The sequence below is a fragment of the Aspergillus fijiensis genome (assembly GCF_003184825.1).
Source record: "Aspergillus fijiensis CBS 313.89 unplaced genomic scaffold BO72scaffold_64, whole genome shotgun sequence".
NCBI lineage: Eukaryota > Fungi > Ascomycota > Eurotiomycetes > Eurotiales > Aspergillaceae > Aspergillus > Aspergillus fijiensis.
The window spans coordinates 193,202-207,039 of record NW_024469040.1 but is presented as its reverse complement, the minus strand read 5'-3'; the positions used below and the strand labels follow the sequence as shown (position 1 = coordinate 207,039).

General features: G+C 53.0%; 5 protein-coding genes across 5 annotated transcripts; 2 read left to right on the top strand and 3 right to left on the bottom strand.

Annotated features, from left to right (window-relative positions):
* Nucleotides 1-973: 973 nt before the first annotated feature.
* Nucleotides 974-2,883, bottom strand: BO72DRAFT_250943 (cytochrome P450). Its single transcript, XM_040940030.1, has 2 exons — nucleotides 2,549-2,883; nucleotides 974-2,483 (listed from the first exon to the last, which is right to left on the bottom strand). The coding sequence occupies exons 1-2, from the start codon at nucleotides 2,741-2,743 to the stop codon at nucleotides 1,149-1,151; spliced, it is 1,530 nt and encodes a 509-aa protein (XP_040797137.1). The 5' UTR covers nucleotides 2,744-2,883; the 3' UTR covers nucleotides 974-1,148.
* An 813-nt stretch (nucleotides 2,884-3,696) lies between these two features.
* On the top strand, nucleotides 3,697-6,391 carry BO72DRAFT_462437 (uncharacterized protein; the record flags this gene model as incomplete). Its single annotated transcript, XM_040946561.1, has 10 exons — nucleotides 3,697-5,134; nucleotides 5,197-5,284; nucleotides 5,369-5,481; nucleotides 5,536-5,583; nucleotides 5,637-5,671; nucleotides 5,728-5,816; nucleotides 5,888-5,923; nucleotides 5,985-6,038; nucleotides 6,107-6,243; nucleotides 6,330-6,391. 10 exons carry the CDS (start codon nucleotides 3,697-3,699, stop codon nucleotides 6,389-6,391), a joined length of 2,100 nt encoding a protein of 699 aa, XP_040797136.1.
* Nucleotides 6,392-7,826: 1,435 nt separating this feature from the next.
* On the top strand, nucleotides 7,827-10,022 carry BO72DRAFT_500402 (uncharacterized protein; the record flags this gene model as incomplete). The annotated part of the gene is made up of 5 exons (XM_040948905.1): nucleotides 7,827-7,839; nucleotides 8,153-8,337; nucleotides 8,418-8,733; nucleotides 8,791-9,726; nucleotides 9,796-10,022. The coding sequence occupies 5 exons, from the start codon at nucleotides 7,827-7,829 to the stop codon at nucleotides 10,020-10,022; spliced, it is 1,677 nt and encodes a 558-aa protein (XP_040797135.1).
* A 311-nt stretch (nucleotides 10,023-10,333) lies between these two features.
* On the bottom strand, nucleotides 10,334-12,217 carry cox15 (cytochrome c oxidase assembly protein cox15). The gene is made up of 2 exons (XM_040947636.1): nucleotides 11,706-12,217; nucleotides 10,334-11,651 (listed from the first exon to the last, which is right to left on the bottom strand). The coding sequence occupies exons 1-2, from the start codon at nucleotides 12,167-12,169 to the stop codon at nucleotides 10,559-10,561; spliced, it is 1,557 nt and encodes a 518-aa protein (XP_040797134.1). The 5' UTR covers nucleotides 12,170-12,217; the 3' UTR covers nucleotides 10,334-10,558.
* A 442-nt stretch (nucleotides 12,218-12,659) lies between these two features.
* On the bottom strand, nucleotides 12,660-13,769 carry BO72DRAFT_438260 (NAD(P)-binding protein). The gene is made up of 3 exons (XM_040943377.1): nucleotides 13,004-13,769; nucleotides 12,809-12,908; nucleotides 12,660-12,751 (listed from the first exon to the last, which is right to left on the bottom strand). Exons 1-3 carry the CDS (start codon nucleotides 13,717-13,719, stop codon nucleotides 12,680-12,682), a joined length of 888 nt encoding a protein of 295 aa, XP_040797133.1. The 5' UTR covers nucleotides 13,720-13,769; the 3' UTR covers nucleotides 12,660-12,679.
* Between the last annotated feature and the right edge of the window lie 69 nt (nucleotides 13,770-13,838).

Sequence of the window (13,838 nt, the reverse complement as noted above, 5' to 3'; positions counted from 1 at the left end):
GGGGCTGGACGTACGGCGTTATGTGTTCGGCATTTCTTTATACGCAGTAGTAGAGATGGATGTACTCCGTAAGTAGATGAAGATGTTAGTTGACGATGGTAAATAACCCCTGACTGGATGGCCGCAGAGGGGCGCCGGGATTCTGTGACATCCACAGATCATGCCACCTCCACCTCCCACCAGAAAGTAATCAAACAGAGCAAAAGGTCTTCTTGTATCATCTGAGCTTTGTGGACATCATGTTCATGAATGCAGAGCATTGGCTCTGGAGCTATAGAGGGAGACAAGATGCCGATAATATCGTCGGAACGAAGTTAATGTCTAATGCTTGCGCTCGCTGGCTCGCTCGCTTTACCTTACGGGCGAGCTAGCGAGCGTGCTTATTCTGTTGATTGTATGCAATTGTTACCTGTTGCTTCGAATCTCTGATGCCAGCGGACTGCTGGTTGACTGTCTGTCTGCCTGCCTTGCCCCTACCGCGTGTGCGGTGGCTATTATCTCTCTCCCTTTTGTAACCTCAGCCTGTACAGTATGATTACTAGTACTAGTACTATTCTCGTCTTCGACGCCGATGGAAGGACGGACAGGGAGTGGAGGGACTTGCTACTCTGGTCGGCATTATTGGGCGATGATGTCGGACAGGTGCGACGAGGGTTTGTGGTTCCGTAGGAGAGGAAGGGGGGAAGGAGAGACGTTCAACATTTGTGGTGTTTCTTTACTTCGGTCAGTGCTTTTGCTCTGGTGTGCGGCGGTGTATCTCTTAGCCTTTTTATCTACCTTGTTTGGGGTGTGGATGTAAGGGTTGTGTAGGGGTCATGGGAGGTTGGTTCGTGAGGATGGGTTGGGGTAAAGACTTTATGGGTATAAGGACTTTGCGTAGCTGGTACTTCTTAGGATGACATTTGTTCGTTGTAACGGGGCTGGTCCCCATTGCTAATGTAAGGTGGTTTTCTTATGGTACATTGAAGGCGTTGATCCGAATTAAAAATGGTAAATGATGTAGTGGGCGGAGTTGAAAAGAACAGCCGCGAAGAAAGAAAAAAGAAAGAGGCGTCATCAATCCGTCAGGTCAGACACACGAGAACTCTCTTATGCCCGAAGTGTCCTCAAGAAAGCGAGAGGGATAGGGAAAGAGCAGGGGAAATCGTTTAGATTGCCTTCTCGGACCGACGTTCCCAGTGCACCATGGCTGGCTTCAGCGGACCTGAGAACATGGTCGAGTAGTCGGTTCCTGGAACTCCCTTCTTGCCCTCCAGGTTGTAGACCCGCAGATGGCGCACAAAGGTCGCAACGATGGTGGTCAGGTTGAGGTAGGCAAACTTCTCGCCAATGCAGCGGTGACGGCCAGCTCCGAAGGGGAGGTAGGGACTGGCGGTGCCCTTGGAGACGGCGCCGTAGCCGTAGTCAACCATCTCGCCGCCGTCTTCCTCCTTCTCCACCTGGTCGTCCCAGCGGTGCGGATCCCACTTGCTCGCATTGGGGAAGAACTCGTCGCTCTGAGCGGTGACACCGGGTGAGGCCAGCAGCACATGGCCGGTGGGCACGACCAAGTTGGTACCGGGCACTGGCATGTCGCACTTGACCTTACGCATGATGGAATGGATGGACGAGTGGAGGCGGAGGGTTTCCTTGATGACACTCTTGTGCAAGGGCAGCTTGTCGATGTCCTCATACTGCAGCGGGGCGAAGGTTCCGTCCGCTTCGCGGCGGAGGTTGGAGACTTGTTCCTGGTAGAGGTCATCGAGGTAATGAGGTTCGGAGGCCAAGCGAAGCAATATCCAAGCGCTGATGGAGGCACTCGAGTGCTGGCCCGCCAGGAGCAGGGTGATCATGATATGCGCGATCTCATGGTCCGGCACCGGCTGTCCGTTCTTGTACGTGCAGTGCATCAGGTTCCACATCATGTCGGATTTCTCCTCATCAGGGTTCTTGCGGCGTTGGTCCAGGATCTCCGTGTAGATCTCGCGCATGCGGGCATGCGCCACGTCCCGCTGGCGGTTGTGCGGCAACGGCGCCCACGGCAGCATGAAGTTGATTGGACTAAAGCCCTTTTCGAGGTCATGGTAGAGGTCGGCGAATTCGGAGGTCAGTTTGCTGCGGACCTCCTCCCCTTGCAGGGCGCGCGCTGCGGTGTAGATCGTGAGCTCGGACATGGCGGCGGGAACGTCGAACACCCCGGAGCTTCCCTGGAACCAGGGCGAGGTGCGCAGGAAGTCCAGCGTCTCCTGCTCAATCAATTGCACGTGCGATTCGAGCGCGGTTTGCGTGAGACCGTACTTGACGAATTTCTTCTGTTCCATGAGCTTGGAGTTGGGGCAGTCGTACACCACATCGGCTCCGAAGACCGGGGTGGTCAGGGGGGAATACACCTCCTCGGCGTTCGCGTCCTTGAGTTTCGCATTGAGGATGAATTCGTTGCCTTGAATACCTAGATACACCGTGGTCTTTTGTCCCAGCAGCACGAATGTGAAGATATCGCCGTACTGTTTACATCACCGTGGAGTCAGCTCGTACAAGTCCAGTAAATTGTGGCTGCGGAGGCACTGACCTTTTCTCGGTTGGAGAAGAAGAAGGCGTAGGGGTCCATGCCATAGGTGATGGTATTCCCCAAAAATGGAATCCAGTGGAAGACGACGGGGGGCTCATTCTTGTTCCGAAATAGCAATTGGCGCAAGACATTCAGCGCAACGATGATCACGAATCCTGCGGCCGCATAGGCGCTGGCGACAGCAAAGGATGTCATGCCGGTGGAGTGCTCAGAGATGAGTGGATTCAAACACAGAGCAGAGATGGTTACAAGAGGGAAGGATTCATTATCTGGACGAAAGAAAGAGTGAACTGGAGAAATGGAGATAAGAGAGGAAAGAAAGGCCAGGCAGATTTCCAGCGTCTCCAGATTACCCACTGCGCAGAGCTCTCCGTGTTATCTTATTAGCCAGGACTGCCAGGCACCAGGACCAGCAGAGCCCCTGGATATTGATTGACCGACCATTCACTGGTCAGTCAGGGAAAAAAGAGCTCGGCATGAACATGGACCCAGAGCCGAGTCAGACCACTTGGACTGTGAACTGGAACAATAATAATAATGCTGTAAAACATCGAACCATGCTTGAACCTCAGGCAAGGAGCAAAAAGAGTGCTTTGAGGGGAACTGCCTGGACTCGGTGGATGCACTGGAAATCTCCACACTTGCCCGTTTGGGCCATTCTCGAAGCAAGTCAATCGTATTGAATACGCCTCCCTGCCATTGGTCGACCCACCAGAGCGGGGTTCTGGCCAAAATTAATGCCTGAGGCAGCAACCAGCATTAACGCACCACACTGATTAACTACCTTATTATTGAGTACACAAAACTTATGCCAAAGAAAGGGCTGGGTACTGCAAGACTAGCTTGTCGAGTGAGACAGACACTCAGACACCTGCTCGAGATTCACTGCACTCACACTGTGGCAAGCAGGTGAGTCATGGAGGTGATCAGAATGAGTAATCAGTAGTAATCATGATGATGACGCTGTGCCCGTCCCATTCGAGACTAGCTTCGGCGGAGCTTGATCGCCGCCCTGGCCATAACTTATATCTACATCACATTCTGTATACACTTGGTCATTGTACATACTTCTAGCACATCTATTTGCCATCCAAGACTCAGATTGTCCCGGGCATTTGATCAAGATCTGTCTATATCGAAGAGCAACCATGAGCACCACGCAGTCCGGGAGCTCTGGCACTGCCACCTCTGGCTCACCCCACCGACCCATCTCAAAAGCAGAAGCATCGAATCCCAGAGAATTCCAGCTTAATCAGTTACGGCGTCGCTTTCGCCCACAGGAAAGCAGTGATGACGCCGGAACCACGGCGATTTTCGGGCTTACCCCCTCTGATCCCGACTTCCCCTTCGAAATGGATAAGCTACAGTGCATTCTACACGTCCCTCGAACTTACCCGACTCAAGGACGTCCCACGATCAGAGTCGCCAATCCCGAAATGGGAAGCGCATTCCAAGAGAATGTTGCTAGAGGCTTCGATGACATTGTCGACAGCACCGTCAGAAGCGGCAGCCGTGGGACGCTGCTCAGCTACATGAACACTCTAGACCGACATCTGGAGCGCTTGCTGACGACTTTGGACCGGGGACCTACGCTCAAGTTTGTGCCCAACACAACAGCAAGCAAACCACAGTCAGCGGTGGTCCAGAAGCTGTCACGAGATATGGAGTCGCTCGCTGTGTCTTCGTCAACCTCTCAGCCTCGGACCCAAGTGCTGTCGACCCCCAAACCTGCCCCGCTTCCGACTTACACCGCGGCTGAGAAGGCCCAGGCGGAAAAGCGACGAGCAGCGGAGACGAAACAATTAGAGGCTCGACTGGGTAGATTGTCCTCTTTCCAGAAGCTCAGTGACGGTCTCTCTTTTCTCATCCCTATTCAACCGGCCAAAATCGATCGGCTACCTGTGCCCCTCCGGTCTGTGAAGGCTGTCAAATTGCAGGTGCCTCTATTGTACCCGCTTGAGCCCAGCGCGATTGAACTGAACAGTATGGAAGGCCCAGAGGCTCGAGCTGTCGAAGCAGGCTTCGGCAAGTGGGTTCAAAACAACTTAAACCTGAATCTGATGTCGCAGGTCAATTATCTCACCAGCAATATGCTTAATTTTTCCAAGACGCCAGTGGAAAGCGCTCCCGCTCCAGTTGCAATATCCGAGATTTCAGATTCTAAGCCATTAGAGGCAGCTGCAACAGGTCCGCCGGTTCCAGAATCCGTGGCGACGGACAAACCCCATGTCCATGTTGTGCCCCGACCTCCGGAATGGAACGTGGGTGGTGACAGTAGTGCTTCTGAGGAGACGGATTTCACCGAGTCTGACGAGGAACCCACGGAAGACGACGAAGATGGAGGCGCTCCTGTTCCCGATCTTCCCGAGCCTACCAATGTTGAACGCGGCGTTGCTCTCTCCTTCCCATTCCTGGAACTCTACGGGATTGAGCTTCTGGAGCTCGTCGGTCTTTATATCTCAATTAAATGCGATCGATGCAAGGAGACGATGGATGTGAGAAATATTCCTCAGATCAAAGACAAAAATGACGAGCTGTCTCTCAAAGTGGAGACATGCAAGAAGTGTGCGAACACGATGAGCATGGGTAAGACGATCCGCTCCAGTACTCAACGCCTTAGCTCCAAGCATTCTCATTTTGATCTGTAGGATTCCGTCGTCAATTGATGCATCCCACCGCGACTCGAGCTGGCTATCTGGACTTGGATGGATGCACTGTAGTCGATCTTCTCCCTAGGTAAGCAGATACTCTGCTTTGAACGGAGTGCTCCCTCTGTCATGGCCTCTGTTATAGTAGATTGTGCACTAACAACCGCTGCAGTAGCTTTATACCCACGTGTGCGGAATGCTCGACGCCATTTCCGAGCCCTGGAATTGTGGCGGTTCGTGGCGAAAGCGCAATGGCTAACTGCCGCCAGTGCCATCGCAAAATGGGTACGTCTATTCTTGCCAAGGCCATTGATCATTCATTATACTTATCTGCACCAGTTCTCAAGGTCCCGGAGGTGAAGTTCCTCAAAGTCGGGTCTGCAGCATGTAAGTATTCCAAGTCTCGCATCTAGGATCAACCCCTTACGCGTTCAATACAGTCTCTTCTCGTGATCGTCCCCCTCCCCGAAAGAAGGTATGATTCACAATCCAGATCTACTCGCGATCAAGCGCATACTGATATGATATCAGCCCAAGGAGGTCCTCGGCATCGTCGCCGGCCAAGAACTGCCCCGTCGCGGCCGGTGCTCGCATTACGGGAAAAGCTATCGCTGGTTCAGGTACGCCATCGCTTAGAGCCCACACAAAGAAACGAAATAGTTTACCTATGCTAACATCCTCCGCCCTACAGATTCAGCTGCTGCGCCAAGGTCTTTCCGTGCGACAAGTATGACCACAACCCTCAAACCCACCCCGCCATCCCATACACATACTAATCGATTCCACAGATGCCACGATGCGGCCACTGACCACCCCAATGAACATGCAAACCGCATGATCTGGTAAGCAACCATCGACTCAGGGTGTCCGCACGATAAAAACCTCGAAACTGATTTGTCATATGATACAGTGGCTTCTGTTCCCGGGAACAAATCTACCGCCCCGAGAACTGTGGGATCTGCCGCGCCGTCCTGATCGGTAAAGCCGGAAGTGGCTTCTGGGAAGGCGGGAAAGGCACCCGGAATAAGACCCTGATGAGTAGGAAAGGTACGTTGCGCGATCTCCCTCTTCGATTCCTCGGATTTCATATGCCCCTCTTGTGAGATTCTCCGCTAACGCTGTGCGAAACACAGATCCACGCAAGTATAAGCGTCGTGGTGGCACCACGCCTGGCGGTTCGTCCAAGAAGACTTAGGTTGTTCGGGCCTGAGGCTCATTCTGCTAAGAGCGGGTGAGATAGAGAAGTAAAGGAGGCCCTGCAATGAGACACACTTCTTCGCTCTGGGCGCTTGATCGCCTCCACCCCCCGTCTTCGTCCCGAGCTGCTGGCTTGTCCGTGGGCTGGAAGCATTTGTCCTTCTCGCCCCTTCTCCGCTGGGGAGGAGAAAGATGGAGGGTTACGGCAATGTGACGGATGACTACTGCTTCTGTTTTCGTGATGAGTTATGCTGGACTGGCTAGCTGCAGGCTGGCATGCAAACAGGCTGACGTAAAGAGTCTCGTGGGCTGGCTGAAGGACATCATTGCCGTCTGGACAGCAAACTGCACATAGGTCATGGTTGACGAGATTTGAGGTCGTAGTTCTCCGGGGGAACCTGTAAATATGGAGTCGAGATGTCGATGGAGGTAGCCATTACGAATGATCGGTCGCGTATAGCGTGGATACCACATAGACTACATATTTCCAACTTCACAAAATCATACATACTCTGGACTAAAGAAATACTGAATCCTGCTGTGAGAAGCATCGCCCTAGGTGAGTTTTATCTTTCTAACATTGCTGAAGCCTCGAGTTCGATACAACGCGTCCGTCGTGAAATAGTCCGAGACCTTGGTCAAAGATAGGTGTACCAGACGCGCAGATAGCTTTTGCCATGCATCTTATAGCCAGCTCCTCTACTCGTCATTGATACTTCTGTAAGAGCTAAAATATTAGCCAAAGCTTCATTCCAACTAGCAGAACAACCCGACCAACATTCTCTGTTCCAGTACCTAAAAGCAATCCTCTTTGTATATACGAGAGTGTTTCCAGTATAAAGTCCTAGGCAATGACAAAGCTTGCTATACCCCCCTCACCTTCACTCACCCTCCCATACCCGTAGAGCTGACAAAGTCACCAGGGAAGCATACACCCAACCCAGAAGCGCACAAGGCTGCATACACAGACAGCAGAGTAGGACGAGCCATGACCGTGTTATAATGGCTATAACATTCACCATCGCCCTAGTGGCAAGGCAGATCGTATTATCGCACTAGTGCGTATTGTCGTGCCTGCGTATAGAACGCAGCGGTGCCCTGCAGATCGTCCGTATCTTGCGTCGTGACCGTCGCAGGCATGATGTCTGGTGAACGTGTTTGTTTCTCCTTTTTTCTTTCTTCTCCCCTCTTCCTGTTGTTCTTCATCTTTCTCCCTGTCTGCAAATTCTCTCCTTCCAGTTCTTTGAGCTTGATCCCAGACTTCACACGGCTGTAACAGTTGGCACGCTTTCCTCGTTTACGGAACAAGGAAGCTGTGCTCACGACAATTGCCATCAGTACAGTTCATTCGGGCTCACGTCCTGAAATCAAGACTCTCAGATAGAGATACCGGGTGATGAGCAGTGTGAGCGGTCACACAGGTAAAGTTCATCATGTTTAACCGCGGTAAGTATATCTTTCATAACCAAGGAAGTTGTCTTATAGGGGCTTTATGCATAAGCCAATCTTCTTTGGAGATCTTTATGTTCTCTCAGCTTTGAGGCTGGCTTTATATGCGTGTGATTATGTTCTTGGGACCGTTGGGTTCTCTTTTCATCTGAAACTGCGGCAACAACAAGAGATATCTGTATGATAAAGAATGGTTCTTAGTCGAACAGGTTGACCGAGGAGGAATCTGATATTGCAGCTTGATATCCTGAGTCGGGAGGGAGCCAAACTGAGTTTCGGAGACGAATTATGCTGACAATGCTTGAATCAGAGAACAGAGCCAGACGCAGACCATCGGGACGGCCACTGCCCACTGTCCCGCAGATTCTCGAAGGCATTGAGCTGGAAGAAGTGGTCGATTGTCTGCCATCAGTTCACCAAGTCCTCAGCAATCGTGAGGCAGCCGATTCAGGTCCAGGCGTTGTCCAAAGATCTTCCAACAGACCAAGGCCATTGGTCAGTGCATCCCTTCATCTCATTTTGCTCAGTGCCATTCTTTATGAGAAGATGAATGACTTACGGTTCTCTCATATCAGACGTTGGATGAAGCCAGTGTGGAAGCATTTGCAATCAACCGTTCTCCACATGGACAGCCCGCTAGAACCACGCGACTTCTTCCACCTCCTTACGGCTCATATCATCCACCCAGAGCTGCTCCAGTGGCTGCACATTCCGCCCATCCCCTCCTACAGCAGCCTCCGGCTTCCACTGCGGAAGGGTCGAGGCTGACGGCCGCACCGGCTGCTCCTGTCATCGTGGTGACCGACCCCGATGGTGATCAGCGAGCCCTAAGCACAGAAGCCGATTTTCTCTTTCCAGTGCCTCCTCCGGTGTATGCAGCACCCCAACCAGGTATTCCTCTTCCCCATGTAGCCGAAGAACCCCGCGGACAAGCTTATGACATATTAGAGGAGTTCCGGGAGAGGCAACCCCGCAGATCCACAGTACAATCCTCCCACCTCTCCCCAGATTGGCAGCCTCGGCCCGTCCGCAACTACTCGTCGTTTGCCGGAGGGTACCCGCAAGACAACGGGATGGGCCACCGGGGTCTGTCCCCGTCCCCGTCCCCTCCCGGCAGTGAGGTCGTGACCGTGTTCGATGATCAACCTGCTCGGACGGCAAAGTGCGATGTGTGCGATGGCCGCAACACATCTGGCATGAGCAGATGTACGGTGTGCAAGTGGCAGTGCTGTCACAATTGCACCATCCGCAATGGACTTCGCCGATCTCACATTGCCGGGAACGTAGTGCATGTGGCGCCGATCACGCGGGAGGAACTATTACAGAGCAGCACGGAAGCCAGTAGGTCGACAGGCAGAACAAAGAGAAAGAAGAAAACGAAAAAGGTGGGTGGTGGTGGTAGTGGTGCAAGGGCGAGTGTGAATGCGAGGAACAACCGCGGTTTGGATTCAGTGGGAACAGCCACCGAAGCAAGGTACAACGTGGAGGCAAGCGCTGGTAGCTATAAGTCGTTCGTCGATGGGGAGGTGATAGTGCGAGACTTCGGGGCAGTGCCGGAAGCAGAAGGTACGGCGAACATCCCCGCTGGCAGGAACTACAACCACCGCGAGCCCATCGCTCAAGGCGAACTGCAGCCTATTCGCACATTTCCCAAACCCAAGCAGGGCCAGCAATTTGTCAGTGCAGCGCATCCTCGCTACAGCCACGAGCTCATTTGGGGTCCACCGGCTGGCATCGATGACGCCTTCACCCACAACGCAGATCGTGTTCACCTCCCAGCCACTCCACCTGGTAGACCCGATTACAATGATCAGGAGCTGAAGGATGCGGAGGAGCTTCTTGCCTTCTCAACCGCGGCGACAGCGATAGAAGCAGTAGAGCGAGGTATGCCCCCCGAACATGATGATACTCGCAGTCCGGTACTCGATATCTAACAAGGTATACATCTCGCAGCCGGAGGTATTCCAGATAAAGGTTGCATTATCGAAGACGCGAGCGCATTGGCCGAGCAGGAAGTTGAGGAGTACAAGCAGGGCCGTGCGTTGGAAATTCTCAGGAGTATGAATCCGAACCAGCATCAGGAACTCGCGAAGCACGATGCTCTGCAGGTCGAAGCGGAAGGTACTGTGGCAGCCCGCACTGCTGGGCGTCTCAGCCACTTTCCTGGTTCCAGTCGCTAAGCGTAAGTGATCCCATCCCCTCGTTGGGATTCTCCGGCACGGATGCTTGCTTATGGTTCTCAAGCAGACACACGTCTTTCCCCTCAACGTCACCTATAGATTGGAGAAGCAGCCGTGGCCGAGCATGCTAGATCTAATTTTTCGATACTAGAGCTGAATCTTAGAAAGTTTCTTGTTGGCAAGGGTGTTGCTTTTGATCGGAGATGGAACGGCTCGGCGATGGTAAAGCGGCTGATGTGGGACGAGATATTATGGGGGTTTTTAGCTGCGTACGTTAGGTTCTCAGGTTCATCCTGCAAAGCTTCTTATCGCTACAGGATCTAGTAATAATGCGCAAGATAGCACTGAAAATGCAATGTTATTGTACAAAAAGAAAAACAAGCTCCGAAAAGTAGAGAGGACGATGGGTTATAAGTACAACACAAGAGAAATCGAGGAGCCACTTCAGGCGGTACTGTGGCGGGGCCATACACATGCATTTCTTTCGTCAACGATGCCCGCAATCCCTATTCTCAGGGATTTGACAGAGACAGGATTCAGGCCTTCTTGGCAGCCTTCTTGGCAGCCGCAAACTGCTGTCTCAGCTGGAGTAGCTTAAATGTCCGGGTTGGGCGCCAAACACGGCTGCCCAGGACCAATACCCAAGTGAGTAAGAGGAGACTTCCCGCCTGGTGAGCGGAGGCCAAGGGTGTGGGAACCAGATAAAGCAGGGTCGAGATACCCAGACCGACCTGGCAGAAGGCGAAAGCGACCACGCCGTGAACGCCTCTGCGGGCCGAGCGGCCCATCACGCGGTTCACCCTAGGGACCTTGCTGTAAGCCCACAGGGCCATAATGCTGGTGAAGGTAGTCATTGCCAGGATGCGGTGGTCGAGCTGGACCAAGGAGGGGTTCTCCAGCATGTTGCGCCACCAGAGATCCGAGCGATCCTCACGCTGGGAATAACGGGCATCCAAGAGTTCCTCCTTGGGAGGGGTAAGTCCATTGCCCATGTAGGGGAACTCATTGTAAATGAGACCGGCGTCGAGACCGGCGACAAGGGCACCAGACATGGCGGTAACGAAGACCAGGAGAGCCACACCGGCCACAGAGCGACGGAAAACCGTCAGGTGCTTGGAATGGAGTTTCTTGAGTTGCTTCAGACCCTTATTCACATCGGAGGCGAGGCGTTGAGAGCGCAGGATAGCAAGACCATTCCAGAGCATAGCAGTGTAGCAGACGAAGGCGGCGCCAAGATGCGCGGTGAGACGGTACTGGCTGACGCGAGGGTGGCTGCCGGGGGCGAAGAGGTCTTCCTTGAGTCCAGACGCAACCATCCACCAACCCAGAAATCCTTGGAAACCGATCAAGCCTGCGATCCCAGCAAGGCGCAGAGCCATGGGCTTGCTGACCTTCCTTCTAGCGACGAAGTAGATAGCCGGGAGCACGAACGAGAGACCAACAAAGCGGCCCCAGAGACGGTGAATCCATTCCATGTAGTAGATTGACTTGAATTCGGAGAGCGTCATGTTCGGGTTCAGAAGCTGGAATTCGGGGGAGGCACGGTACTTGGCGAATTCGGATTCCCAGTCTTCGTCATTCATAGGAGGGATCGATCCGGTGACGGGGCGCCATTCTGTGATACTCAAACTATACACCAAGTCAGTATAAGCCTCCGCGATCAATCATTGAGAAGACACATACCCTGATTCCGTTAATCTAGTAAGGCCTCCGAATACAACAATACCAAAGACGCTGGCAGCACTAGCCAACAGCCAGTAGGCTACCACCTTGTGAGTGAGGATAGGAAAGAACCGTTTCGGTGCTTGCTCGGGAGCGGCGGCAGAGGCAGCAGACTGAGCCTGGGCGGGCTGGGCGGGCTTCGAGGAACTGGCAGGCTTGGAAGATTTGGCAGACTTGGAAGACTTGGAGGACTTGGAGGCATAGTTTCTCAGACTAGAGGCGAAAGCACCCTTGGCTCTGGCGCGCAGAGAGATGGTATCGAGTGCATTGCGAGCATTGTCCGGCGCAAAGAACTGCTTGCGCAAAGCGGAAGTGGATGCATAACTCTGAGTCCTAATGAGGCATGGGCGGCAGGTGAAGAATTCCTTTGACAATCGGGGGGCAAAACTCCGCAGCAAAGGTGCGGAAGGCCCCAGGAACGCCATGGTGACGGGTGCCAGGAACAATTGGGACCTGATATGGATTGAGTCGCGGTGTTGATGAAAGTTGGCGGCCGATCAAAAGATCTTCGGAAGGCGGAGGCGGAGCGGCCGAGAGGCACCGTCCAATCAGATACGAAGGATTTGTCGCGAGTCAATCAGCCCATAGTTCGCTACTTGATGACAGTTACTGGGTATTTGGATGAGCAATTCTCGTTCATTTGAAGTTTTTGTTATTGCTGCTTCTAGAGTGGCCAGTGTTCGAATATCGAAATCTCAGAGGTAAATTGATTGTAGTAAAGTTCTGTAGAAAAGGTTACTTATCCAGTGCAAGCCTTCTGGCCTCAGGCACAAAGTCTTAGATCCTGTAACTATACCGTAGTCCCTTTTCTACTCCGTACATGGTCCTCATCTGAATTTGTCTATTTCTGATCCGACATAGATTAAGCACAATCTACAATCCGCAATCCGACAACCAGCTTAGAGGAATCACCCTCCATAACCCACTAATGGCTATTAGAAAGCCATCTCCTGGCCCTTGACAGTAACAAAACGACCACCAACAGACTCTCTTGTTGCGCCATCGATCTAAGTAGATTGCATGTTAGCCTTGCCATGGCAGATAAGAAGCGATTGACCACAAACCAGCTTGACTATCCCGTCCGCACATTCATCGACCTCACTAAACGCAGAGTCCAGTCCAATACTCCTGGCGGCGGCATTGCCCATAGCGGTCTTGACGAATCTGCACACAACCAAGTCAATAAAGCAACACAATACATCATTACCATCACCAACACCACCCCCTCGTATCAAAACATAGTACTATCCCCAACTCACCCCGGATGGATCATAAAGCTCACGAAGCCCGGATTCTCCACATGAATCTTCCTCGTGATCCAATTCGCCGCCGCCTTACTGGCGCCGTACCCCCCACCGGGGAAGTACTCCTCATCCAGTCCGGCAATGCTGCCCATGAAACTGCTAATAGTCACGAACTTCGGCTGCTGCTGCTGCTGCTGGGAGCTCTTGCTCAGGGGCTTGAAAACCGCCTGAAAGAGACGAAGTATGCCGACGGTGTTGACGTCCAGGTGGCGCTGGACTTTGGACAGCGGGACGTCTTCCAGCCGGTAATCATCATCGTAGTAGCCCGCATTGGCAACCACAACGTCGAGGTGGTGGATGTTCTCCGCCTCCTGGAGGTATCGGACGGCTTCGTGGGCGTCGGTGTCCGATTGAGCGTCGATCTTGACTAGGATGAGGCGGGATCCTTCGCCGGCGGGGAGGGCGAGGAGAGTGTGCGCTGCAGCGGCGGAGGGATCGCGCACGGCGGCGATAACGGTGCAATTGGGGCGTGAGACGAGGATCCTGGCAAGGCCGTGGCCGATTCCTGTGTTATTGCCGGTTGCACCATGGTCAGTATACATACAGAGGAGTGTGTGCGTCGAGGTGCAGTACCCCAACCCCAGCTCTAAGCGGGGGCAAGGGGAGTCGTGGCTCTTGCTTGTAAAAATACCTCGACTTGCTCCTGTGATCAGATAAACGGTCAATGTCATGGCGATAATGGGGACTTGAAGATATGTTTCTTGCGTGACTTGGATCTCTTTATGTAGTATTAGTAGAAGAGGAGATGTGGGCTAAGAGCACGTCTTATGGAAGCATAGGAATATGGCTT